Here is a 27,987-nt window from a genome sequence, read left to right as displayed (position 1 = left end):
CCCAGACAAGAAGCACAACCACATCATGTTACATCTGATAAAGTTCTTTAAAGGTGTCAGAAGGTTGGGAACTGCATACGGTCACTCTGCCTTTTGGAACATTTTGCCCTCAACCAAAGAACTTTGTTTGAAGTATAGCGGGGACTTTACTAGTCATATTCATTGTATTTTATTAAAATCAGTCAACCCATTTCTTTTGTCAAATAAGTAATACACAGTAAACCTCAAACTGAGAATCACTTTTTTTCAAATTAAATCAAAATTCTCTTGCAATTCAGAATCATAAAATTAATCAACAGTATTTCAGTTTGAATTCATGATTCAACTACTAAAGAATCTCTTTAATTAATTATTAAGTCACATTTACAGCTATTAGCGTAACAATGTCATTACTACACTATTTGTTTGAAGCATCACCTTCCTTTTTTGCTTGCTCAAGTTACTATGAAATGATGACAGGAAGCAACTATTTTAGTACTTCTGACAGTGGAAACGGAAATAAATATTTACATTTCTTAAACATCTCCAATTTCTCCACATTAGCACATCAGTTTCTACCTGTTTTCTTATGGTCACAAACATACAGGACCCTTTATGGTTTTTGTAATTAATAGTCACTTAGTTGTAAATACTTTTATATCAATATTTTTTATTTCTTATTTGTACAGTTAAAAAAGTCAACAATGCACATATTGCACATAAACCACCCAGATGTATATACAGTTGAAGTCAGAATTATTACCCCACGTCATAACGTATTGGTTTGTATGTATACGTAAAACGATGGTTTGTTCTGTAAACCATCGAAAAAAAAATGTAGCTTAAAGGGGCTAATAATTTTGTCTTTAAATGTGTTTTTTTTTTTATTAAAAACTGCTTCTATTCTAGCCGAAATAAAACAAATAAGACTTTCTCCAGAAGAAAAATATTATCAGACATACTGTGAAGATTTTCTTGCTCTGTTAAACATCATTTAGGAAATATTTAAAAAAGAAAACAAATTCAAAGGGGGGCTAATAATTCTGACTATACAACTTCAGAATTGTTGTTGTTCACTTAATTTTCGACTTATTTAAATGTCATTATGTGTTCTTGTGTTGGTATTTATGTATGTATCCTGAGTTCCTGAAAAAAACTAAAAATTCCTTGTGTGTTTGCTAGCTCTTGGCGAATAAAGCTCATACTGATTCTGAAATATGTATCGTACTGTACCATACCAGTCAGTGCAAACAACCATAGGTTTAATAAAGGTTTAATAAACATATGCAGTGTCTGAATCGAGATTGTGATCTTTTAAAGATTAATCATACCGCTCGAATACGAAGTAAAGTGTTTCTGGTTTCTCTCACCTGAGGAACAGTCCCACTCCTGCCCCACAGATGGCAGCGTGAGCCGTACAGGCGCCCACTTCCTCGCCGTTGAGCTGCACATGACAGCAGGAGCTCTGAGCACACAACATCACCCCACACAGCAGACACAGGGTCGGGTGTTTTCGCTCGTCATCCGAGGAGTTTGGACATCTGCAGGAGACAAGAGGTAATCGTCATAGATAACTCCACATTCAACTGAATGAAACCTTCATGTGCCTCCATGACCATTCTCAAAGGAGTAATTCACGCAAAAGGAGCTGTGACACGCATTTTAACGATTAATTTAATGTTCTCTGAGGTAAGCTTACAATGTTAATAAAGTTTATTTTACACTAAAAAAAGAAAAATATATATGTAGAAAAGATATTGTCAACTCTAATTCTGAGAGACAAGCTCTGATTTTAAGGGGAGGATACTTAAAAGCTTGTCAGTAAATGACCTCTATTATGATTGGCTAATGTTATTGCATAGGAAACGACATCAATGCTCCCTTGATTTTGCACAATGTTGCATATACAATATAAGGGTTGTACAATAAATCGTTTCAGCATCAATATGGACTGCAACGTCTGCATCTGCAATAGCCACATATAAAGAGATATGCATTGTTGAGTCGGGATTCTCTTTGACCAACGATTCGTTTTTTCCAGCTTGATAGGATGCTTTAATGAAACAAAGAGCTCTTATATGTGAAAAGATAAAGGCAATTTTGATAAATCACTAATTTATCGAACAAACTTACTTAAATTGACTGGCTTGGTTGAGCAGCACACTATAGTCCTCTGGAAGATCTATGAGCCGGTTTCTCTTGCGAGGATACCTAAAACAAATAATGAATTACAGTATTTGTTAAATAAAAAGAAATGTGGTTATTATTATTCTTATTATGAAGTTTTTAAATGAGTTCTTCTGACCTGATCATGTGCATTTCACCTTTGAGAGCTTTGGAAATGGCTGTATTCCCACACCACCTGATGCCCACAAACATACACACAAATTGTGCAATTACCTATTAATGTATGATCAAATTAAAAGAACAAATGGATAAAAATATGAAATAAAAATTTTAAAAAGCATTAAAACTGTATTACTACTACTAATAATGATAAATAAAGATTAAACTGTTGAATTATTGTTGAGTAACTATAATAATAATAATTATTAATAAGTTTATGCTTTTAATAATCATTAAAAAGCACTTAAAATATATATAAAACATTCTAATTAATCAACAAAACCATCCAGAACAATTTAATAAAAATATATTCCATTATCGCTATTATTTTATTATACAATTATTATAAAGTAAATTAAAACATTAAAAATATTAAAAAATATAATACAATTATTAATAATCTTATTGTTATTATTACTGCACACATATTTAAATATATATTTTTAAATATATGAGTAAGTACTTATAATTAATTTATAGAAATACTTTATATAAATAAAATTGCATCATCTGACTGTACCTGTTTATTAAGGTGGTCATGACATCCCTGTGGTCTTGAAACAGTTGGAACAGATTAGAGGGCAGGGAGAGGTAACTACACAGCAGAGGCAGCTGGCTTTCAGGTGATTCTGCACAGACAAACAACTGTGGTTAAAACAGTAGGATTTACACTGATCACACACTGCCATATAATTACAATCTCTACAATTTGAAAGCAGCTCAACATACAGACAATAAACAATACCATGTGCAAACAGCACACATGATATAATACTATTTAAATTGTCAGACAGATTTTATTTTAACACTAAAATTGACATTTTGAAGGTTTTAAAGAGAAACATAAAATAAAAGTTACTCATAATTACTTGTGGTTTTGCAATTTTATGAATTTCTGTTTTTTTTTTTAAACATAATAAATTTTGAAGAATGTTGGAAATGAACAATGAAAAAAAATTGAAAGTCAATGGCTACCGGTTTCCAACATTCTTCAAAATATCTTCTTTGGTGTTCAGCAAAAGAAACTTAAACAAATTTGGAACAATGAGTAGCTGACCGAATTGTCGCTGAAAACCGTCATTGTTTACTGGTCATTTAAGAGATTCTTTCTTCTGCTGAACACAGAAGATAATTTGAAGAAAGATCAAAACCTGTAACCATAGTATTTGTTTTTCCTACAAATGAAGTCATTTGTTACAGGTTTTTATCTTTAAAGGTTTTCGTCTTCAAAACATCTTTAGGTGTTGAACAGAAAAAAACCCATAAATGTTTGAAACCACATGAGGGTGAGTAAATAGTGAGTAATTTTTCATTTTTTGGGTGAACTATCCCTTTAAATCCACCCTATGAAGTGCAGTGACCTGCAGACATGGACAGCTCCTCTGGAGGTGGTACTCCTGTAAGGCAGTTGAAGAAGAGAGCAGCACAGCGCAGGAAGGGAAGAACACCTCTCTTCACACCCTCCACACTGAAGCTCAAAACACCAGACTTGATCCTGAGGAGCACAGAGACCATCAGTCACAGCCGGAGAGGAAGATGATGAATGATGAAGTCACGTGTATAAACTCACCTGTCAGTGTGCTGAGACACAGTAGAGAAGAATTCAGCTGCGGCCTGAGCCTCGTCACCCTCCTCTGCCACTGCCATCATAGCACAATCTACACACACACACACACACGCACGCACGCACGCACGCACGCACGCACGCACGCACGCACGCACGCATGCACACACGCACACACACACACACACACACACACACACACACACACACACACACACACAAACTATTACTCAAGACTGCGAAAGAAAGAAAGAAAGAAAGAGGAAAGAAAAAAAATAAAAGAAAGAATGAAAGGAAGAAAGAAAGAAGGGTGAAAAGAAACAACAAAGAAAGAACAAAGGAAGGAAAGAAAGAAAATAAGTAAAATAATTAAAAAAGAAAGGAAAGAAAAAAGTAAAAGAAAGAAAGAAAGAAAGAAAGAAAGAAAGAAAGAAAGAAAGAAAGAAAGAAAGAAAGAAATTAAGGAAAAGAAAGAAAGAAATTAAGGAAAAGAAAGAAAGAAATTAAGGAAAAGAAAGAAAGAAAGAAAGAAAGAAAGAAAGAAAGAAAGAAAGAAAGAAAGAAAGAAAGAAAGAAAGGAAAAGAAAGAATATAAAGAAAGAAAGAAAGAAAGAAAAGAAACTAAATAAAAGAAAGGATGAAAGGAAGGAGAAAGAAGAGAGGAAACAAAGGAATTAAGGAAAATAAAGAAAAAATCAAAAGTAAGAAAGAAAGAAGTAAAAGAAAGATAAAAGAAAAAATATCAAAGGAAGGAAAGAAAGAAAATAAAAGAAATGATTAAAGGAAGAAGAATAAGAAGGGAGAGAAAATGGAAAAGAAAGAAAGAAAGAAAGAAAGAAAGAAAGAAAGAAAGAAAGAAAGAAAGAAAGAAATAACAAAGGAAGGAAAGAAAGAAATTGAAGTAAATAATGAAAAAAACGAATGGAAAGAAAGAAAGAAAATAAAGAAAGGATGAAAGGAAGAAGAAAGAAAAGAGGAAAGAAAGGAATTAAGAAAAACAAAGAACAAATGAAAAGAAAGTAAAAGAAAGAAAAAGAAAAAATGAAAAAAATATCAAAGGAAGGAAAGAAAGAAAATAAAAGAAAGAATTAAAGGAAGAATGATGATGAGATGTGTCTTATGTTTAAACATGACTAATATGCTTTACCATTTTGTTAAAACCACTGTATGCTAACATGCCTCAAAATGTTGTTTACCTTTTTAACCATATTTTAGATCAAGGTATCATCAATCAAGAAGAATTGAAATCATTTAGAGTTGAAATATTAGCACACTTCTTAGAAAGAATAACATGTTTTAGAATGTTGCTAGGATGAAACGATGTGTTGCTAACTTATTTTATCAAAGCAACATACGTGCTGCATTTGCCAAAAAAGGACTAATTTTAACATGTTGCTAACATTTTGGTAACATTAATTAATGTGTCTAGACCATTTAACATGGTGGTAGCATGTTCCTAACATGTTTAGCACAAGACTAATATGCTGCTAATATTAATTAACGTGTTTCTTTTAACAGGTTTCATTTACTATGCTGTTTTTGTTTTAACATTATATTAACATGTTGCTACCATGCTAACATTCCTAATGTAATTATATTATTAACATACTGTTAGCATGAAATGAACACATTAGCTATTGCATATAGCATGTTATAGCTCATGGGTAATATTTAACAAGTTACTAACATTAACTAACATTTTGCTAACTTTATTAGCCAACCTACAGTAAGTGCTGCATTTGCCATAATGCCATATCTTTGTGACATTTAAACGTTTAATGTTTTGATAAAAAGTTTGCAAGTTAGCATTTTGACAACCTGAATCAACAAATGGTTATTAATCTTTATCCAACAGTAATTATGATAAACAAAATGAGCATGTTGATAATGTTTTTAACATTACTATTGCTAGCATCTCAAAGTATTGCAGCACTTTAGTAGTTAGTAATTTCTTTGTGTGTATGTGTATGTGTGTGTGTGTGTGTGTGTGTGTGTGTGTGTGTGTGTGTGTTTACCGTGTGCAGCCAGTAGGACCTGCAGCATGTGTCCCACAGTAATGAGCTGCAGCAGGTAAAGGTGATTGTACGCTGTACTGACTGTTGAAGGCTGCAGGTCTACAGCTTCTTCCTGATACAATGATGGGATGGACAGAACCAGACCCACCTAACAGAACAGCCCAACATACAGTTCAACAATTCAGTGGAAACATTGAAGCATTCTATACTAAATTAGATATACTATATTAGATATACTAAATTAGATATTCTATACTAAATTCTATACTAAACACTAAATTCTAGTGTATCGTCTACCAGGCAAAACATATTCAAGAAATCATTCAGTATAATATTAATTTTATGTTAGCGTGTATTTCATTTTTACAGATCTATAATGAATTTTATGTTTCAGGTGAAAATATTTAGACATTAATTTGGTATTTTGTTTAATTAGTAGATGTTTTTATTTAATAAAATATAAATAAAATACATTTACTTGCAACAAAGAGATATATTGCTTGTTTTGGCTTTAATATGTTTAGCTTTTGATTCAAAATATAATATAATGTAATGTAATATAATATAATATAATATAATATAATATAATATAATATAATATAATATAATATAATATAATATAATATAATATAATATAATAATCTATGATCACTTCACATTTCATTCATTCTTTATTCACTCACCAGTAGATGAAAGAAATCCACTTCTAATATTGATGGTGTGTTTTCTACATTAGGAACTGGTACCAGGACTAGAAAGAGATGAAAAGAATAATTACTACATCAACTAATCTACCAATAATATCCATCCCCTGATTATAATGTAACTTACCAGCTAACATATCAGCAAAATGCTTCTGTATGACCACTTGATTGCACTTCATCCTCTGAGCAGCTGAAAACTGCACCAGCGCTTTAAGTCCAGACAGCTGAAGAAAACAAATATAGGGATAAATTAATCTGATATTAAACAGTGCACACTTAGATCAGTATCAACGGAGCTAAACCTAACCTGTCTGTTCTTGAGGGATCCAAAAAGTGCCTTGCCTTCATCCTGCAACATGTTCTCTGAAGAAAGAAACATTGTGACAAGAAACAGACAAAACTTCTGTTAGTAGTTTAAGCAGAAAAGTCATGCTTTGTTGTATTGTTTTTGACTACAAACATTAGCTATAGTCACACTGCAGAAATAGCCTGTTTCAAAGCTGGTATGTTACAGCGCCCTCTATTGGCATCCGTAGTAAATACAAACAAAGACATTTGCACAAGGCGCGACGCAATTGTTGTTTGCTAGTTTCAGCTTGGCGCAAGAGTCGTTTTGACGTTTTGCACCACGCTGTTTAAATAGCAAATGCATTTGCTCTCATATGAGCGCCCATAGGCGTTCTGATCTAAAAAAAAAAGGAGGCGTGTTGAGGCGCATTCCTGGTGCGTTGCTATTTTGAGGAACTTAAATAGACGGTTCAATAGACCAGATCAAAGCTGGTGAGTTATCTACTAGATATACAAGAGTCTCAAACTCTTTTGGAGGGGTGAGAGAACTCAGAAACTCATTGTGAGAATGAAGATGTCTGCTTATTTGTGACAGTCTGTCAGATAAAATTGTTTAAAACACCTTGAATGGTTCCATTCCATGTGAGGCGACTGCGCAGCCACAGGCTGGGCCTGGAGTTCCACCAGCTCAGGTGCTGATGAGACTGCGGTCTCCACCCGGTGTGGGGAAGCAATATTTGTCTCATTAGTTTTAGGCCTTTTGGCAAATGTCTCAACTAAGTTTAGGTGTTTTAATGAGGGTTTACTCATTTTGAACCTTGTTTTAAACAATAGCTAGCTGAATTGTAATTTTTAGTGTACGGAAAAATCACAAAGCAAAACTAAAGCCAATAGATTTCAATACCCATCTCCCACCATGCAAGTACATACACACTTTAAAACACACAAACACACCTTTATTTATTCTCATTCTTTCTTGCTTTGTCAATATAGCGTAGTGTATACTGTTTAATAATCAATTCAAATTATGTAATAAATAAATACATTTTAAACAGTGGCATTAATTTGTGCCCTCTCATGGTAAGTACACACAGTGCATACAGCCATATGGCTGCAGGCGCCACTGTGTGCAGGCTTAATCTTTTGCATAAAATATTAACTCAAACTAAAGATGCTTGATTTTGTTTTAGATGAGAGTAGAATCTTGAAACTCTTTCAAACTATTTTTGTTGATTTCGGTGACTTTCAGAGCCCAACTAAAGGTGTGGAGATTCTTGATGTTTTCCTTCTAAGAGTGTGTATGGAAAAGATGGGCGCACACTCTGTTCCAGGCTGATTCATAACATCTGTATAATCTTATACATTGCACTATACAACTGATTTTATCACTGTTTTTGCTATTTTTGAGAAGAAAAACAATCTTTTTATCACAAAAGCTCTGTTCTATAGTCTGGCCGACTATAGTGTGTGTTTCCACATATGTACAATCATGTGAAACAGACAGTTGTGGTTAAATAATTTCATGTTTCTTGTCATCCAGGTGTAAATTTTGCTAATATGAATTCACAGGGGAGCAAATAACTGTGGCACACATGTATTTAACAAAGCTATTTGCTTTTTTGATAAAACTCATGTGACACCAGAAGATATTTATGTTGATACTTTCAGCAACGTTCAAAAGCTAAACTAGACATTTTATAGCTTATTTGCTTATGTATACACAGAAAGAGTACCAACATTAATGGAGGGCGCTTTAAGACCGTGGTCAAATGTCACAGTTTCGGGGTCCTACTGCTTTTTTAGATGCTAACAAATAGTGCTAATATATGCTTTTGAAATAACGACTACAAAGTTTATATTCAAATGGCTTGTTTCCATCAATTCAAATGAGCAGATGCTTGGACACAAAACACAGTATTCCACACGTCACAATTTAAAGGGATAGTTGACCTAAAAATAGAAAAAATATTTTCATTTTTTTAATTTGTCATCATTTATTCATCCTTCAGCTGTCACAAACCTGTTTGTTTCTTTCATCTGTTGAACACAAAAAAAGTTATTCTGAAGAATGTTGAGAGCCGGTATTTTTATTTTTTCAGATTATGGAAAAATTATTATTGCTACCAGTTTCTAACATTCTTCAAAATATGTGTTTAACTGTGCAAAGAAACTCAATCAAGTGTTGAACCCCTTAATGCCAAGTGAAGGTTAAGAGTACGTTTCCATTTTTGGGTGAACTATATTTTGTTGAACATGTGGATACAAACAAAATGGCTGACAGACACCCAGTGACCGAGGGAAAGGATGAGTGTATTACCGACGGCCTGGATGGTGTAGGCGCAGGTGTTCCAGGACATGGCTGGCACAAACGGGCACAGGTCATTGGGAGGCGTCTGCAGACCCACCCTGTGCACTGTGGTCGCACAGACAACCAGCATCTCTGTGATACTGCGAGAGAACTTTGGCCTGATCACAAAATAAATAGTTCACAGCAAATTTAGTGATATCATGAGTATGTCTCGTGTGTTAATATAACATACACAGTGAATTTATATTTTTGGGTTTATTTAATCTTTCATCTGACAGAAAAAAATGTTTAATTTAACAATCAATTTTTAACCAATGTTTTTTTTCTTTCAAATATTAAAATTAGGGGTGTAACGGATCACGGTTGATCCATGATTCGTACAGATCACAACCCATGGTTCGGAATACACCAAGATAGTGGCTATTCTTCCTGGGGTCCATCATGTATGAAGCATTTAGGGTTTCCTGTAAAATAAAATGATGACGGATAAAGTTGTGGTAGGTTTTTCGGGATGTGGTGGGTTTCTTAGGTTATTAAAGGTGTTTTCTGTCACTACTTGTTTAGCCTGCATTAATGCATTCATTGCAAGCTGCACGATGAATCATTAAAACATCGGGATCTCAACACCCACGCAACAAACTATAAATGATGGTCATTTGCATATGTTTATTAATCCTTCGAATCGTTGCATTCAAATCTGTGTTTGAAAAACGCAAAAATCAAAAAAGAGATCAAGTTTTTAGTCTTTTGAGTTAGTTATAAAGTTACAAACAGTCAAATATCACAGAAGTACAGGCATAACCGTTTATAATTGAGATAAAACCACTCATGTTTATAGTAAATATTAAAATCACCGTCATATGCATTAAACAACGCTCAAAAATGAAAGTTATAGGCAGCAATTACATTATTTAACCAAAAGGTGGCGACAACACGCCATCAAAAATACGCCACTGAATAATTCTTCAAAAAAGACACATCTAGCAATGAAACAAAGTTTTACAAGTGAATAACTGAATTATTTATTGAAAATGAGACTAAAAGTAAATATGAACTGTACAAATTATAATGTTAAGAATTATACATTCATCATTATCAGCAACAGTAGTAAACACAGTGAATTTTTTCACATTACTGAACATTTTACTATGAATTTTTATCCAGCTGATTATTTCTTCATTTTTTTAAATAAAATTACAGCTTTTAAATTCTGTTTGTTGAAACTGAAAGTTTCTTGCAGTGCTGTTTTTGTAATAAATGGAAAGCAAATGACATTTGTCTCCTCCACTTTTTGGCTGATTCGATAAATGATCTGATCCGCGACTAAAAAAACCATAACGTGATCCGAACCGTGAGATTTGTGATCCGTTACACCACTAATTAAAATGAAAAAATATGACACAAAGGTGAATGGACAGAGAGATTTTAGCTTCAGTGAAATTTTACCAAATTATCAAGTTATCAAATAATTATTTACTTAGTTTTAAAAGCTTTATAAAAGCAACTGCTAAATAAATAAAATGGTAAATAACTGAAAGGCTAAAATATGATTAAATTAGCAAATGATAAATGTCATATTCAATGCTTTTATTTCATGTATATTGTATTTCATTTTCCACAAGCAAGACTATCAAACAAACAATAAATACATTATTTTATTTTTATTTATATTATTAAATAATTCAGCAGATACTTTTATCTAGACAACAGATGGTAGACAAACAGATAGATAATTTAAACAATTAATTGATGTTTATATAAATAGTACTTCTTGCTTTCTAGTTAGTTCAATATTTAGTTAGTCAGATCATGTTTTATCATCTGGAATATTCTGTATTTAAATATATTTTTCGAGGAATTGTATAATTATTATAATCAATATGTTTTTTAATTGTATAAACAAAATTATTTTTTATTTAATTATATTATTTAAATCAGCATTTCCTTTAATATAACACACTCCAAAAAACATATTGTGCACTTTAGAACGAGAACAACAAAACCAACAACAGGCAATCTCAAATTTGTGATATAAACTGTGTCTTTAGACTCACGGCTCTTGAACTCCAAAACTGAGAATGGATCTGAATTCGGTTTGACCCTCATCAAAAGGTGCTACTGCTTTCTCTGCTGCATCACCACTGCCGTCTGCAAATACACACACAGACACAAAATCAAACCAAATAAAAATGTTGACACTGTTTAGACTCATTTAGGCCCACTTTTTAGTTTCGACTCTCACCTGCTATCCACCTAGCCTGCAGGCCTCTGATTCGAGAAGACATGATCTGAATCCAGCGCATCAGAGTGAGATGTTGACCAACCAACTGAGCACTTTCACTGAAAGAAACAACAAGAGCGTGTCAACACATTACAGCGAAAACAAAAACACAAACTATTTTAGAGATGCACAATACAGACTTCCAACAATATCCCATAATTCAGTTGTCTATTCCAAAGTCAAATTTAAGCCCATTTCAAGCACTTTCAGGGTATCTTTTCACACTTTTCCAGGACTTTAAAACTGTGGTAAATACTATATTTACATATAAAAAAAAGACTTCAAGAATGATTACAATACTTAACTATTGCTAGTGCTCATGGTAGTTAGGTAAAATACTGCAGGCTCAAAATCAACAGTATTTTATTGGCAAGGTACATCAGTGTTTACATTTCAAGCAATTATAAGCTGATTTATTGAATGTTCCAATAACATTGTGCATCCCTAAACTGTAAATAAAAATGGTTAATAAACACGGCTTACTAGTTGAGGCTGCTGGGCTCCACAGGGATCAGTGGGATGACGGTGTTACAGAGGGATTTGCAGAGCGGACACATGTACTCTCCATTCTCCAGGTCTATGATCAGCTCCGCATGCAGGCGATTGCGAGTCGTGCTCTGAACTGCTTCAAAATACCTGCGACACGGACAGAGAAAGACGGAATGTGAACAGACTGGCAGGATTTGTTTGGCTTTAGCTTTTAAGATGGGGATTTTAAAGGTTTGTGAAATATGTAGAGCAATATACAGTTGAAGTCCAAATGATTAGCCCTCCTGTGAATTTATTTTTTCATTTTCAAATTTTTCTCAAATGATGTTTAACAGAGCAACGAATTTTCCACAGTATTTCCTAGAATATTTTTTCTTCTGGATAAAGCCTTACTTGTTTTATTACGCCTAGAATAAAAGCAGTTTTTAATTTTTAAAAACTATTTTAAGGTCAGTATTATTAGCACTTTTAAGCAATATTTATTTGATTGTCTAAAGAAAAAAAGAAAAAGATATACAATGATTTGCCTGACTTGCCTCATTAACCTAGTTACACCTTTATATGTTACTTTGAGCTAAATTCTAGTATCTTGAAAAATATCTGGTAAAATATTATGTACTTGCATCATGGCAAAGTTTAAAGAAATCAGTTATTAGAAATGAGTTATTAAAACTATTATGTTTAGAAATGTGTTACAAAAATCTTCTTTGCGTTACACAGAAATTGGGGAAAATATACACAGGGGGCTAATAATTCAGGAGGGTTAATAATTCAGACTTTAACTGTATGTTGTATTGATGTATGTATTCATTTATTGATTCACCCGTTTCCTTTTCCAGTCTACCAGCACCAAGGCTATCTTCATGGTGATCTCAGAATAAACTACAGAATGTTTACAATTAACAAATTCTACAAGACAATTAAAAATAAATTTAGACAAAAGTTCTAAAACCATTCAGTTAACTGTTTTTTTTAATTAACCAGTTAAACAAATGAATAAAACTGCTGTCTACAATAAAAACACTGAAGTCCTAGAGTGACTGACACATTAAACTGCTGTATTTGGAACAATATGCAGAACTATATATATGTAAACATGTATTTTTTTTTAACAATCGGAAAACAATAATGCAACATTCAATGTTCATTAGGCTAGTAAGCTGGAAAAAGAACTTTACAAAGGAGCTTGTAAGCTCTGTACGTTTAATGGAGCACAGTACGTTTAATGGAGTTTAATACTGTGTAACACACTGACTGTAATAAAAAAAGCTTTCTGTAAATACAAAAAACACGGGGACAAACAAAATTAGCGTTGTAGTTGATGGAAGTCATTATTAAAGCATTAACTCACTTTTGCCAGCAGGTGGCGTGCATGACATGACCACAGCTGCCGGTGTGTGTTCCTACAGCCAGATCAGGGGGCATGAAGAGAGGGTAGTAGTCCACTGTTGAACAATAAATAAATAAAAAATAATTTAAAAATACCTTTTTAAAAAAAGACAAAACATTTGCTGAATAAATTAATAAAGGCAAGACTTTTTGGAGGCAAGACAAAAACTTTTTTTTTGTTTTTTTGTGTTTTTTTTCAATCTGACATGAAGAAAACATGTTTATGTTGCACTTCTTGTTGAGATTTCAGATACAATACATATTTTTAAATGTTTTGATTTCTTAGAACATTTTTCTCCTATTGTTCACTACTGAACAATAAATATTCACTTTCATAAAGAGTTGCATAGTATGAACTTCACCGCTGTTATCTTATCAATATCCTGAAGGTTTTTAGAGAGGAATCTGTTCATGCATCACTTCATTTCACAACAAATATGATTCTGATGATTTCCTGAATTATAGAGAGATAAAAATCTCCTCTGTAAAAGCTTTGAGAAATAATCAAAAAGAACTCTGAACTTGAAATTTTGGAAAAGTTTTCAAATGAGTGCATATTTAATCAAATAATGCATCGTTTGTATATTCAAACATAACATTTGTGACCCTGGACCACAAAACCAGTCATAATGCCATCTTTTTTTTTTTGGAGATTTATTAATGTGAAAGTTTAATAAATAAGCTAGGGGCTGCACGGTGGCACCTCTATGTCATCTCACACAGGGTATATGCAGGAATCCTAAAGATACTTTCAATACCTTTTTAAGACTTTTTAAAGACCTTCTCAGAATCTTTTAAGACCTTATCGCCACTTCAAGTTCTAATCAGCATTAAACCTTTAACTAAATAAACATATGTTAATACACAGTTGTTAATAAACAGTTGTAGTTAAATAAATCAATGAAGCACAACCATACAACCATGCAACAGAACTCAGATAAGCTCGGAATAAACAAAGCTTGAAAGTATAAATTACATGGTTGTTTTCAGCGACAGGCTTCAGCCACTGTTTAAACTCGTCTTTCTTTAATTAGGAGTACGCAAACCTACATTTTCCCATTTTGCTGTCTGTTTCGCTCTATGGTTTCACTACATGTGGAGAGCATCACATCACCTTCCCGCGCTTGTCGCAAATTACGTGACTTCACCCAGACGGAGAAGCTTGGCTGGACGCACCCCAGCCCGAACCAATCGTGTGGATCGAGCACACTGTTAATATTATTATTAATTTTTTGGAGTCAAACACTTTAGACATTGCTCGAACAAAATTTAAGACCTCGTAAAAACGCAATTAAGATTTTTTAATACCTTTTAAGGGCCTTCATTTTCTCATAATTCATTTATCAACTTTTAATACTTTTTAAGATCCGGCGGACACCCTGCCACAGCAAGAAGGTTGCTGGTTCGAGCCCCGGCTGGGTAAGTTGGCGTTTCTTTGTGGATTTTGTATGTTCTCCCCATGTTCACGTGGGTCACTACGTGCTCTAGTTTCCCCCGCAGAGACAAGCGCAAGATGAATTGGGTAAGCTAAACTGTCCATAGTGTATGTGTGTATGTCCTGGTTCTCAAGGTTGGGGGTTGAGCGTTGGGCTAACGACCCACCTCGTAAAAATGAGATGTTATTAAACACCGACATGGTGCGACTAAATATCAACTTCGATATAAATGGCCCTGGGAGTAAGTATTAAATAAGCTATCCAGCTTTTCGTTTGTTAAGATAAGGACAATGTTTGGTTGATATACATCTATTTAAAAATGTGAAATATAAGTTTAACACAATCCAAAGATTATAAAAAAAAATCTAATTACAATCAAAAATTAAGTTTAGTTAAATTTACAGTAGGAATTCATAATATTCCAATTATTTTAGAAACAAATGAAAAAAATATATAATTTTGACTCATCCAACACAATGCATTCTCGGCTATTCCTACAAGAGAAGAGTTCAGAAGCATAAACTTCTACATGCCTTCTGAAAATTTCTTCAAAAATGAGCTTATTTCTCAGCTTTCTTAAGTTTAGGTTCAGTCATTTTGCATTAAAGGCAATTAAAAAACATATTCTTTCCCATTAACATGAAATTACTGAACCTAAAGGCAATTAAAAAACCTTAAAGGCATTTAAAAAACCTATTCTTTCCCATTAACATGAAATTACTGAACCTACATTTAGTAACCAAAGAAAAAAATGCTCATTCTGATACACTTCTGATATACCTGTGCAACGTAAGGCTGTTTTTGTGGTCCAGGGTCATTTATACATGTTCTGTCAACACTTTCTGCTTATCATCATGTGACTAAATGCACTTCTGATGTAAAGTGTGCAGTGTGTTTCACCTTTGGGGGACAGGGTCTTTCCGCGGCTCTGCGTGAGAACTGTGGATCTCTGCACACATGCGGTGAGCACCATAGCTGGAGCCTGAGCCTGCACCTCCTGCTCCTCCTGGCACAAAATACAGGTGAGAGTCTCCCAGTCCAAGGACCAAACACCCTGCTGAGGCCCTACGGCCACTCGATTCTTATCGACATCCATCACAAAGCTGCACACACACATACACACACAACAATAACACAGAGACACTGATACTCAATTACATACGCTCTAATGATTGAATGAACTGAAAACTGAATGTGCATGTAATTAAAGACAGCGATGAAATCAATTAAAAAGGGTAAAAGAGAAAGCAAATGAATGAGAAGTGAAAGGAAAAAAGAACACTTTCACTTTTGTGCTTTCACTTTTGTTATTATTAAATACAGTAGATGTTATATGTTAAATGGGCATCCGCTGCGTAAAACATATGCTGGATAAGTTGGCGATTCATTCCGCTGTGGCGACCCCAGATTAATAAATGGACTAAGCTGAAAATAAAATAATTGAATGAATGAATGAGTATGATAAAAGAATGAAAAGGAAAAAAGCATTTCAATGCAATGGGCTCTGTGCACAGCTAGTGTTTTTCAGCCAATGATGAACTTCTGGTGAAAGCTTAATGTGACTATTTTCAATTATATAAGGTTCCTTTTACAGCACTGATGTTGTAATGTAATTAAAATACAACTGGGTAAATAGATTAAAGCATTCATTAAGTTGTTCAAGCGTAAAAGAGATGAAAAACTGCTTAAGCACAAGAGGCATCTTTAGCTGCAGGCTAGCGCAGAAACTCCATTGAAAATACAGGGGTACAATTAATTTCCATTTTTTAAAGACATGGCCCAGAAGAATATAATTTATTGCAGTGCCTCTTGTTTAGTCTAATACCCACTTTATATCATGTCTCAGCCAGGCAGTGAAGATCGCTGTTTTTTAAAGAAATCAGATCTTAATCGTGGCGATTTTGTATGGGATGACAATTAACTGGAAATCCTGGGGCTGGTTGACTCACATTAAGAGTTTGTGTGCATTTACCCCATTCAGGTTTACTTGTATAGTGCTTTTCACAATAATTATTATTTAATTACAGTCAAAATGAGAACTATTAAAGAGCTGTGTATAGGGTTGGCAGTAGATAAAAACATAGTTAAACAGCAGTTATAGAGTTTATAGGGAAAAAGGCTGAATTAAAATGACAATGTCTATGTGAGATTGTGAAAGCAAGTGTAAAAGAAACTAAAAGACAAACAAAAATTAAAGAGTAAATTTGCAAAAACAAAACATCTGAGAATAGTGTCGAGACATGAACAGAGCATTAAACAAAGAAGTGTGAATGCAAGTTAAAAAGTCCCAAAAAAGAACAAATGAAAATGAAAGAAAAAGAAAAAGAAGAGAAAAAAGGAGAGGGAGAGAAAAAATAAATGTGAAGTATGAATGGGTGAAAATTTAATGAGATTTAAATAAAATTAAAAACATAAAATTTGCTATGTGACGTTTTAAAAATGTAATTTTCATTGTAATTTGTAAAGTCAAGTGTAAAACAAAAGTGTAAGCAAAAGAAATGAAAAAGCAAAATATATTTATTTATTAGTTTGTGAAATGACAATAGCAATTCTTAAGAGCTCAAAGGACAGAGAAGAAAAATAAAAATAGAGAGATAAAAAAGCATAAATAAAGTATTACATTCATAACTTAATAAATGTTTTGTATATGTCGATTTTGGACATCCTATCTCCTGCTGTTTATTTATTAAATTACTTCGTGCTAAACTTGCAATAGAATCAAATTAAAATTTTGCAGAAATGACAAATGTTTACCAAACGCATTACAGTTTAATTACATTTTCTGACATTAAACTTTAATCAACAAAAATGTTATTATATTTAAAACAAAAACAATGCAGACTAAGAGATATATACAAAAAGCTAAAAAGCAAAATAAGAAAGCATAAACTATTTAAAAAAAAAAAAAAATGGTTTAAGGGTGCTTTCACACTGAGACGTTTGTTTCAGAACATGGTGCATTTGCCCGATTAGCGTGGTTTAAATGGGCATATGTGAAACCCGCAATCGTGCTCTGATCCGCGCCAAATAAACCGCTCTGAGACAGCCTGAATGAGGTGGTCTCAGCTCGATAGAAACGAACTCTTAAGGGGTTCGGTTGTGGTAAAAAAGCAATACGATCCAACAAACTAACAAACTATATCACAGTGTATTATGGATTTGTGATATATACACTACCTGACAAAAAATCTTGTCATCTATCCAAGTTTTAGGAACAACAAATAATAACTTGACTTCTAGTTGATCATTTGGTATCAAAGGTGTCTTATATGAAGGGCAAAGCCTCTAGATTACGCTTTTTTTACCTAAAAAATATCATCATACCATGATTTTTAATTATTTAATTAGGAGAGCAATTAGAAGAATTAGTAAGATCTGACTTTGCTGAGACAAAAGTCTTGTCACTTAACAGAAATAATGTACACTATAGAACATAAAGTCATGTGCAGTGGAAAAAAAATAATTTTGTGTATGACTCCTCTGAGCTTGGAGGACTGCATCCATACATCTCTGCAATGACTCAAATAACATTAATAAAGTCATCTGGAATGCCAAAGACAGCGTTCTTGCAGGACTCCCAGAGTTCATCAAGATTCTCTGGATTCATCTTCAATGCCTTCTCCATCTTACCCCAGACATGCTCAATAATGTTTATCTCTGGTAACTGGGTTGGCCAATCCTAGGGCACCTTAACCTATTTTGCTTTCAGGAACTTTGATGTGGAGGCTGAAGTAAGAGAAGAAGAGCTATCCTGCTGAAGAATTTCCCCTTTAGGCTGTTGATGTTGCCATCCACTCTGCAGATCTCTTGCACATCCCCATACTGAATGTAACCCCAAACAATGATTTTTCTTTAGCAAACCTCACTGACTGATTTCTGTGAGAATATGGGTCCACGTGGGTAGGTCTTCTGCAGTATTTGTGTGATTGGGATGCAGTTCAACAGATGAAAAACAAATTATCTTCTAACGATTAACTAGACGTGACTTTATTATTTGTTGTTTCTTAAAACTGGGTTCAACTTTTGTCAGGTAGTGTATAAGGCTATAAGAAAAGAGAATGATGAGCAGGGTGAAATATCATTTCTACCGGTCAAAGTGTGTATTATGTTGAATATGAAAGTGAATTAAACTATTAACTATTTAAATATCATTATCTTTTTGGATTACTCAACTTCTGATATATATTCGATATATTTTTTACAACCCTTGACATTTGAAATGAGGCTATGTATGAAAAATTAATACATATGATTTAGATTTGATGTCTGTGGGTGTCACTATTTAAAATTAAAGCACACCTTTTCGCTTATAATGCCTCATTTCTTATCATCGTTAACATCCTAGAAAATAAACCAAACTCTGACCAATGTGAGGAGAGTTTACTTGCACATGACTTGTTTTAATATTTATGGTCCATTTAGAAATGTTGTTGCGTGAAAACGAACCTCAACAAGAACAAAAAGCAACATTGTATCAATTTTAACCCCTGTTTCGGAACAAAACAATCAATTTACAGGAGTAAAAGCACCCAAAAATAAAACTAAAGCAGAGCAGCAATAAAGAATAAGAGCAGAAAGAAAGTGAAAGCAAAGAGAGAGTCAAAGCGAAAGTAAAAGCATAAGAGAAAGTGAAACTAAAAAGCAAAAAAGAATGCATAAAAAAGAAAGTAAAACAGGAAAAAAATAAATAAAAAATAAGTCGACCTGTCTAGAGACGCTGCGGTGTCACTCTGGCTGGAGCTCTCAGGCATATTTTCATAAAGGATCTTATTGGACTCAATGAAGTTCTTCTGCATGGCTGACATCTGAGCCATGATCTTCCGCCGGTGTGCTTTAGCGGCCTCAGCTTTTCTCTTCTGCTCTTTATCCTGAACGCTCTGAGAGAAAGCACACAAGTTAAACACCTCAGAGACACAGGGGCATATAGACTGAGGGTCTCGTACAAATCTGTGCTTTTGTTTGTACCTCCTCTGACTTGCTGTGATCCATGGCGAATGAAGCAGCAGGGCTGGATTTCTCCCGAAGACACTTCACCACCTCAAACATCTTACGAATACAGACATTCGGATTTTAAATCTCCAATAAATTAATCAGGTTTACATCAAATCTTCATCTGCATACCTGCAGGTTCCATGCGATCATGTCTTTCAGAACTTTCATAGAAGGTAAAGACTTCATTTTGGTCAGGAAGTGGAGCAATGATTTGCCGTGTTCGGAACCAGTTTCTGAAAAAAGAAATGTATCTGGATAAATTCAAATATATCTGGGAAATAGAACTCCAAATTCTACACACAATACCCCATAATGACAATGTGAAAAAAGATTTTTTGAAATTGTTGCAAATTTAATAAAAATAAAAAACCTAAAAAAATAAATAAAAAAAAAAATTACATGTACATAAGTATTCAAATTGAGCTCAGGTACATTCTGTTTCCACTGATCATTCAGCAGCTTAATCGGAGTTCACCTGTGGTAAATTCAGTTGATTGGACATGATTTGAAAAGGCATACACCTGTCTATATAAGGTCCCAGGGTTGACAGTGCATGTCAAAGCACAAACCAAGCATGAAGACAAAGGAACTGTCTATAGACCTCCAAGACAGGATTGTCTCGCGGCACAAGGCTGGGGAAGGTTACAGAAAAATTTCTGCTGCTCTGAAAGTTCCAATGAGCACAGTGGCCTCCATCATCTGTAAGTGGAAGATGTTTGTAACCAACATGACTTTTCCTACAGCTGGCCGACCATCTAAGCTGAGTAATCAGAGGAGAAGGGCCTTAGTCAGGGAGGTGATCAATAACCTGATGGTCACTCTGTCTGAGCTCCAGCGTTATTTTGTGGAGAGAGGAGAACCTTACAGAAGGACAACCATCTGTGCAGCAATCCACTAATCAGACCTGTATGGTAGAGTGGCCAGACGGAATCTGACTCTCAGACCATAAAAAATAAAATTCTGTGGTCTGATGAGACTAAATTTGAACTATTTGGCATTAGGTTTGGAGAAAACCAGGCACCACTCATCACCAGGTTAATACCTTCCCTACAGTGAAGCATGGTGGTGGCAGCATCATGCTGTGGGGATGTTTTTCAGCAGCAGGAACTCGAAGACTAGTCAGGATAGAGGGAAAGATAAATGCAGCAATGTACAGAGACATCCTGAATGAAAACCTGCTTCAGGGTGCTCTTGACCTCAGACTTGGGTGAAGGTTCATCTTCCAGCAGGACAATGACCTAAAGCACACCGTCAAAATATCAATGGAGTGGCTTCACAACAACTCGGTAAATGCCCTTGAATGGCCCAGCCAGCACCCATACCTAAATCCTATTGAACATCTCTGGAGAGATCTGAAAATGGCTGTACATTGTTGCTTCCCATCCAACCTGATCGAGCTTGAGAGGTACTGCAAAGAGGAATGGGCAGAAATTCCCAAAGACAGGTGTGCCAAGCTTGTGGCATCATATTCTAAAAGACTCAAGGCTGTAATTGCTGCCAAAGGTGCATCAACAAAGTATTAAGCAAAGGCTGTGAATTCGTATGTACATTACAGATTAATCAGGTTTTTTATTTTTTTAAATTTTGCAACAATTTCAAAAAATCTTTTTTCACATTGTTATGGGGTATTGTGCGTTGAATTTTCAGGAAATAAATTTAATCCATTTTGGAATAAGGCTGTAACATAAAAAATGTGGAAAAAGTGAAGCGCTATGAATTCTTTCCGGATGCACTGTATATCTGGATAGTGATGCATTAATTGAGTTTCACAATATATTGAAACAATAGTTAGGTGGCGTAGGATGAATTATCAAAAATCAAATGCTTAGATCGAATAATTGTAAATATTGTTTATTTATGTAATATTTGTCTAAATAAAAATGTACTTTATTAATAATTATATGTAATTTATGTTCTTTTAAAGTTTGAGTAATTTTGAGTTTATGTATTATTATTATTATTATTATTATTATTATTTAGTATTTTTGTATCATTATTGATTTTTTATTCCAATAGAAAATGTTAACCTTGTAAGAATAGATATAATATGTATATTTTTATTTTTTATTTTTACATTTACTATTTATTGAATTTTACAATGTAAAATAATGTACTTTCAATCTCTAAAATACTGCTCATTTAAAATTTCATAATATTCCAGAAATCCCATGACCCATGAGAAGCCTGAATAAATAAAATGTCAAGTCTTTCATTTAAAAACATTTGGTCTTACATAGCATATCACAAATCATGATCAACAGATAACTGTGATTGAGCAAAACAATGAAATTGCAGAAGCAAAAGTGTGGATTAACCAAGCTAAATGTTTATTATAAGCACAGTACATTTTCAAGAAGATGGGCAAGATCTTACTTTTTGCTTTCAGACTAAAGTCAAAGGGCACTTCTTCAGCGCTGCTGTTTTCCAGCTGTGTAGTCTCCTCTAGCAGAGCCTGGCCTACAAGATGCAATGCCTGCAGTCACACACAAAATAACATTGCTTTAGATGCTACCCTAAAATAAATAAACTTGCCATCTTCCAACAATATTCTTCAGAAACAACCTTTACATTTCCAAAAACAAAAATACAAAGGTTATATTACTAAAATGGAGAGGGAACTGTGAGAAATGAGGCAGTAAAAGCGATACCCGCTGGATCATTGGTTCAGTCCACTGGTTGGAACGATCCTCCACTGCTTTCTGGAGAATCCTCCTCAATACATGGATGAAGACGTCACAGCAGAGCAGATTCACAATGCTGGAGAATGCCGGACAAAAGGGAGGTGGCACTGGGGGACGAAGAGCTACAACAGAGGAAGGCCAAATATCACATTATTCTTATTGTTATTATTTTGTATCTGGGTCCTCCAATCAGGATTTTTGTACAATGGAAGTAGTATTTTTGTATTACTAGTGTATTTATCTTGTTTGTGTAGATTATATTTTATATGTTTAGACATTAAGTTTTATTTATTTATTTAAATTTGTTAGTTAATTTAAATTTTTTTTAGAGTGCTCCAATCAGGATTTGGGGGTTTGATCGCTAATCACTGTATGCTCATGCTGGAAAGCATATTGAGCTTTTTTGTTATGTATTTATGTAAACAAATTTTTTGTTAAGATTTTGTTTGGCTGTTTTGTATATTGTTTGGCTGATTTTTTGTTCTGTTTGGCTGTTTTGTTTTGTTGGTTTGGCTGTTTTGTTTGGCAGTTATTTGTTTTGTTTGTTTGGCTGATTTGTTTTGCTTTGTTGGTTTGGCTGATTTGTTTTGCTTTATTGGTTTGGCTGATTTGTTTTGTTTGGCTGTTATTTGTTTTGTTTGTTTGGCTGTTGTTTTGTTTGGCTGATTTGTTTTGCTTTGTTGGTTTGGCTGATTTGTTTTGCTTTGTTTTAATTGTCTGTTTTTTTTGTTTGGCTGTTTTGTTTGGCTGATTTTATTATTTTTTTGCTTGGTTTGTTTGCTGTTTTGTTTGGCCGTTTTGTTTTGTTGGGATGCTTTGTTTTGTTTTTGTTAGGCTGTTTTGTTTAGTTTTGTTTGGCTATTTTGTTTGTTTGCTGTTTTGTTTGGCTGTTGTTTTGTTTTATTTGGCTGCTTTGCTTTGATTGGCTGTTTTTTTGTTTTGTTTGGCTGTTTTGTTTTTATTGTTTTGTTTTGTTTGGCTGTTGTTTTGTTTTATTTGGCTGTTTTTTTTTGTTTTGTTTGGCTGTTGTTTTGTTTTATTTGGCTGCTTTGCTTTGATTGGCTGTTTTTTGTTTTGTTTGGCTGTTTTGTTTTTATTGTTTTGTTTTGTTTGGCTGTTGTTTTGTTTAGTTTGGCTGTTGTATTGTAGGTGCACCAATTAAGTTTTTGGGGCTGATTATCAATCACTTTATACTGGAAGCAGTATTGTTGTTTTTTGTTGATTATTTTTATGTATTTTTGTATACATATTTTTGTTTAGATTATTTTTGGCTGTTTAGACCATGAATGTTTTATTTTTATTTAATTTTTTGGGGGCAGATCACCAATTACTGTACCTGAGACTGGATTATGAGAGAGATCACACTACTTATGTAATACACTTCTATCAGTAAATTATGATTGTTGGCAATTAACATGACATACCTTTTTCACTGCTCTCTTGGGACCTTCTCTCCTTCTGAGCTTCTTCTGCCTAAAATGAAAATATTTGGGCAGTTTCAACTTTAGTCGTTTCAACACTAATATGCTAATATAGTTCAAGAGATAACATGAGCATTGCGTACCTTACTATGCTGTGGTCTGGAGTAATGATAGAAAAAGGGGTTAAACTCTTTCAGACATTCCTTCTTCACATTATACAAGCCATGGCCTGACACTCCTGGTTTCCTAGAACAACAAAAAAAGGGTCAACATGTGTGTATATATACACATGTATATACAAATAAATATTTGGTGAAATTAACTCACTTGAAATTAGCAACCTTAGCTATGACTGTTTCAAGACCTGTTTCATGGTTTTCCTGTGACACAATTAACAAAAATGATTCATAAAGTCACTTAATTAAGGGAGTTTCATCAGTTAAAGCTGGCCATTACTAAAATAAAATAAAATATTATAAATAAAATACTATAAATAAAATAAAATAACAATAAATTAATAAAAAAAATTAAGCTAAATTAAATTAAAACTAAAATAAAATCGTACATTTTCAGGCAGGCTTTTGATCAAGGTGCTGTGGGCCATGGGTTCAATACAGAGCAGATGAATGACCTCCCTCATAGTGACGTCCTCCTTAGTCACATTACTGATTCCAGGTACATACCGCTCACCTGCATATTTCACACACAAAATATATAGTAAAATAAAACAAAGGCAGCACTTCAACTCATTTCCCTAATTAATAACACATCAGCGAAAGGCAGCAAAAGATCAACCATTAACCAAAATCAACTATAAACCAAATAGCAAACGTATTTAGTCAAAATAAAAAGGTCAGGAAGAACTTGCCTACAATGATGATTATTAAGTAAAGCATCTCTTCTGTTAACCTGTTCCACTGTTTCAGTACTTCCTGTGAAAAGAAAAAAGATCCAAACCAATAATAAATAACAAAAAAAATGTATGATATAAATGATAATATAATGATTGAAATAAGTTACAAAGCATGCATTTGCTAATATTACCATAACACAGTGTAAATAATTAAATAATACTTGACTAAATATACTTAATATATTTAAATAACTTAGTATATATTCCTCACCCTCTCTTACTTACCTGATCTTTACTGGAGCAGTTGCCATTGAAAATGTCGAAAAGTTCAAATCTCAAAAGTACAAGCATAAGGAAATGATTGGGGTCCATTTTGGAAGCAGCAATCTGCATAGAGTTAGAGAACGTAATAAATAAATACATTTCATTTAACAAAATGTATATAACAAATATATAACATTTTATATAACAAATTATATTAATATTTGTTATATTTTTTTTATTAAAATAAATATTTTATATTTTAATTTATGCACATACCTGCAGCATGATAACATCCTTATCAAACATTTCATCCCTGCATTTAACATCCTGATAGTAATACACCTAGCAGAGTCAAACATAAGCAAAAGTTAGAAAGCATTAGTAATCAACATGCGTATCCAAACAAATACAAACAATCGTTTCAATGATTTTTCATCACTCAAAAAACAAAATTTATTGAGAAAAGATTAAGAGCTCGGATTTTAAGTATGAAACTGGATTTTAAGCAAGTAAAACTTTATTTGTTATTTTATTATGTTAATTAACATTTTTCCATTACATTTTGCATACAATACAAAAAAATGCTGTAATTGACTATATATTTGCTTGAAATTTGAAAGGAATGTTTTCAGACTTTTATATAATTAAACAAAAAGCTCCATTTTCTCAAATTCCTAATTAATGCAGAAAATTCTCAATAGTGCGGCCTCCCAATTCGCCTGCATGTACTACATCCTGAAAGTACATTCTTTTTTTGATAAAGAAAAAATACTAGCCGGCAGCTAGCTCTCCGCAACTCCCACATGTTCGCCCGCCAAAGCTAAGCAGGGCTGCGCCTGGTCAGTACCTGGATGGCAGATCACATGGGAGACCAGCAGGGGTCGCTCAACCTGCAGTCTAAAGCCCCAGTATATTGATGGGGACTATACTGCTCAGTAAGCATCGTCTTATCGGATAAGATGTTAAATTGAGGTCCTTAAAATGCCAGGATATCCTTCGAAAAAGAGCCTCCTAACGATCCCCATATCATAATTGGCTTCATCACTGTCTCCTCTCTATCAACCAGCTGGTGTGCGGTCAGGCAATATGGCTGTCATAGCGTCATCCAGGTGGATGCTGCACACTGGTGGTGGATGAGGAGATTTCCCCAAAAAATGTGTAAAGCGGTTTGAGTGTCGAGAAAAGCATTACACGAGAGTAAGAAATTATTATTATTATAAAAAAAAACACATCCATTTTAGTGTGTTACAATAGATTACGCAAACTATGGGACATACTACTTCCTCATGAATGAAATGTTCTGTTGCTTAGTTATGTGCCCTGTCAATCATCCTGTCACAACTTTTACAATTATGTCCTACCATTGGAAATGCAGAAGCACATTAATCTGCCATTTGCAGGTCTTTCATGCAGAAAAAAATTATCTCCTCAGGTGTTTGCATAATTATGCTTTCCAAAATGACCAAACACGTCTTGTTCACATAATGGAAATAAATGTTTTATTTTCCATTAGGTCAGATGAATGATTTGAAGTCATTCAAACCTCTTTACCATAGCCTCTCCGTCAATATTTTGCATTTGCAGTTTACATTTTTTACCCATGTTTGTGGTTCTAATCGAATTCAGGTCCAACGCAATGTATTGTGGGTAAAATTAGCCGTTAAAGCATGTATGCATCTGCACTTAGAATTTCTACAGGAAATAGTAGACCATCCTAGAAACTTTGTGAAGTTTATTTATAAACTAATTTCGAAAGGATCACATGCTTATGATTGTTCTCATCTTTTCCAGCATCATTATTTTGATTATCCAGACCCTCATCCAACCTATTCTCTGATCTAACTTTGCAGGACGAAGAAACTTTATCTTTCTTTGTTGAGCAAGGCAAAACAGATCAAATATAGAAAGGGCATTACATTTGCATCCCCACCCCCACACACCCTTTCCAGACCCTCCTGGCATTTCTACACTTTAGGAAAGCCCAACCCCCTCACTCTTCTTTTTACTGACAATGCGAACCATCCAGTAACACGTTTTTGGTTCCAAAATCATTTTAAAAAATTCCTCTGCCTTTCAGCTCCCCACCCCTACTTCACCCCTCAATGTGCTCTCTCAACAACAGATTCAGAACCTCGGACACTGGTCTTCTGATGCCTTCAAATCCCTCATCTGCCTCAGCCATTAGCATCTTAAGGAAGCACAGCTGATCCTCTCCACCCGACTTCCAACTACCAGAGTTCAAGGGCATGAGCATGACTCTGCCATTTCCTCCTATTCCCCCTCTTCGTAGCCCCTTCACTACCTTTTCTATTCTCTTCCTTCCATCCTTCCAAGTGCGAGCTATACTCCGCTAGCCCACCACTCCTTCTCAGCACAGCTCTGACTCCTGAAGGAATCGTACAGAGCTTCAACTCTCGCAGAAGTCCCGCCAAGCCTATCCCCAGCCCACCCTTAGCAGCCAAGAGTCCTCACTGCCCGCTCCTTTTTGCTGTCTCTTGCTTAGACCCCCCCCCCTTGTTTCAGCGTAGTCTTTCCACTTCTTTTCTTTCGAGCGCTCAGTTCCTCCACTACACTATTTTCCTTTTAGCATCGAGTTACTCCGCTACTAACTCTAAACTAAAACAAGATCTGACTAAAACAAGCTTAGACTCCCGCAAGAGTCTTGCCGCGGCCACCTCTCACAGGAGTCTCCACTGCAAGTAATGCCCCCACATCTCTAACTCCCGCAGGAGTTACCCCGAGCTTCGACTCCCACAGGAGTCAATCACTACCCCCTCCCGGACACTAGAGAGAGGAAAAAAAAACTCTCCCCTTTTCTTCTTTCTGGCGTTAAGATCTTCCGCCAAACAAGCTTTATTATCAATCATCAGCTAAGTGTGAACTTTTGAAGTAAAGTTTATTTATAAACTAATTTCGAGAGGATCACGTGCTTATGATTGTACCCAGCTTTTCCAGCATCAGCTCATGATTGATTGTC

The 27,987-nt window shown here is 34.3% G+C and overlaps 1 protein-coding gene across 1 annotated transcript in view; it reads right to left on the bottom strand.

Annotated features, from left to right (window-relative positions):
- ubr1 (ubiquitin protein ligase E3 component n-recognin 1) overlaps positions 1 to 27,987 on the bottom strand; it is a 73,141-nt gene that overhangs the window by 2,289 nt on the left and 42,865 nt on the right. The window contains exons 18-45 of the mRNA XM_056476696.1: positions 25,287 to 25,352; positions 25,032 to 25,133; positions 24,762 to 24,825; positions 24,459 to 24,583; positions 24,221 to 24,273; positions 24,037 to 24,139; positions 23,897 to 23,945; positions 22,440 to 22,594; positions 22,165 to 22,264; positions 19,921 to 20,024; positions 19,765 to 19,845; positions 19,504 to 19,676; positions 15,700 to 15,902; positions 13,326 to 13,419; positions 11,969 to 12,121; positions 11,447 to 11,544; positions 11,259 to 11,352; positions 9,214 to 9,362; positions 6,916 to 6,971; positions 6,736 to 6,832; positions 6,588 to 6,655; positions 5,905 to 6,052; positions 3,896 to 3,983; positions 3,687 to 3,820; positions 2,846 to 2,954; positions 2,285 to 2,341; positions 2,113 to 2,190; positions 1,350 to 1,520 (exon numbers count right to left, since the gene is read on the bottom strand). Of these exons, the coding sequence (XP_056332671.1) occupies positions 1,350 to 1,520; positions 2,113 to 2,190; positions 2,285 to 2,341; positions 2,846 to 2,954; positions 3,687 to 3,820; positions 3,896 to 3,983; positions 5,905 to 6,052; positions 6,588 to 6,655; positions 6,736 to 6,832; positions 6,916 to 6,971; positions 9,214 to 9,362; positions 11,259 to 11,352; positions 11,447 to 11,544; positions 11,969 to 12,121; positions 13,326 to 13,419; positions 15,700 to 15,902; positions 19,504 to 19,676; positions 19,765 to 19,845; positions 19,921 to 20,024; positions 22,165 to 22,264; positions 22,440 to 22,594; positions 23,897 to 23,945; positions 24,037 to 24,139; positions 24,221 to 24,273; positions 24,459 to 24,583; positions 24,762 to 24,825; positions 25,032 to 25,133; positions 25,287 to 25,352 (2,972 nt within the window). The remainder of the gene's footprint in view (positions 1 to 1,349; positions 1,521 to 2,112; positions 2,191 to 2,284; positions 2,342 to 2,845; positions 2,955 to 3,686; positions 3,821 to 3,895; positions 3,984 to 5,904; positions 6,053 to 6,587; positions 6,656 to 6,735; positions 6,833 to 6,915; positions 6,972 to 9,213; positions 9,363 to 11,258; positions 11,353 to 11,446; positions 11,545 to 11,968; positions 12,122 to 13,325; positions 13,420 to 15,699; positions 15,903 to 19,503; positions 19,677 to 19,764; positions 19,846 to 19,920; positions 20,025 to 22,164; positions 22,265 to 22,439; positions 22,595 to 23,896; positions 23,946 to 24,036; positions 24,140 to 24,220; positions 24,274 to 24,458; positions 24,584 to 24,761; positions 24,826 to 25,031; positions 25,134 to 25,286; positions 25,353 to 27,987) is intronic.

Source organism: Danio aesculapii, chromosome 17 (assembly GCF_903798145.1).
Source record: "Danio aesculapii chromosome 17, fDanAes4.1, whole genome shotgun sequence".
Classification (NCBI taxonomy): Eukaryota; Metazoa; Chordata; class Actinopteri; order Cypriniformes; family Danionidae; genus Danio; species Danio aesculapii.
The sequence above is the reverse complement of the archived record's forward strand: the minus strand, read 5'-3'. Positions and strand labels throughout refer to the sequence as shown.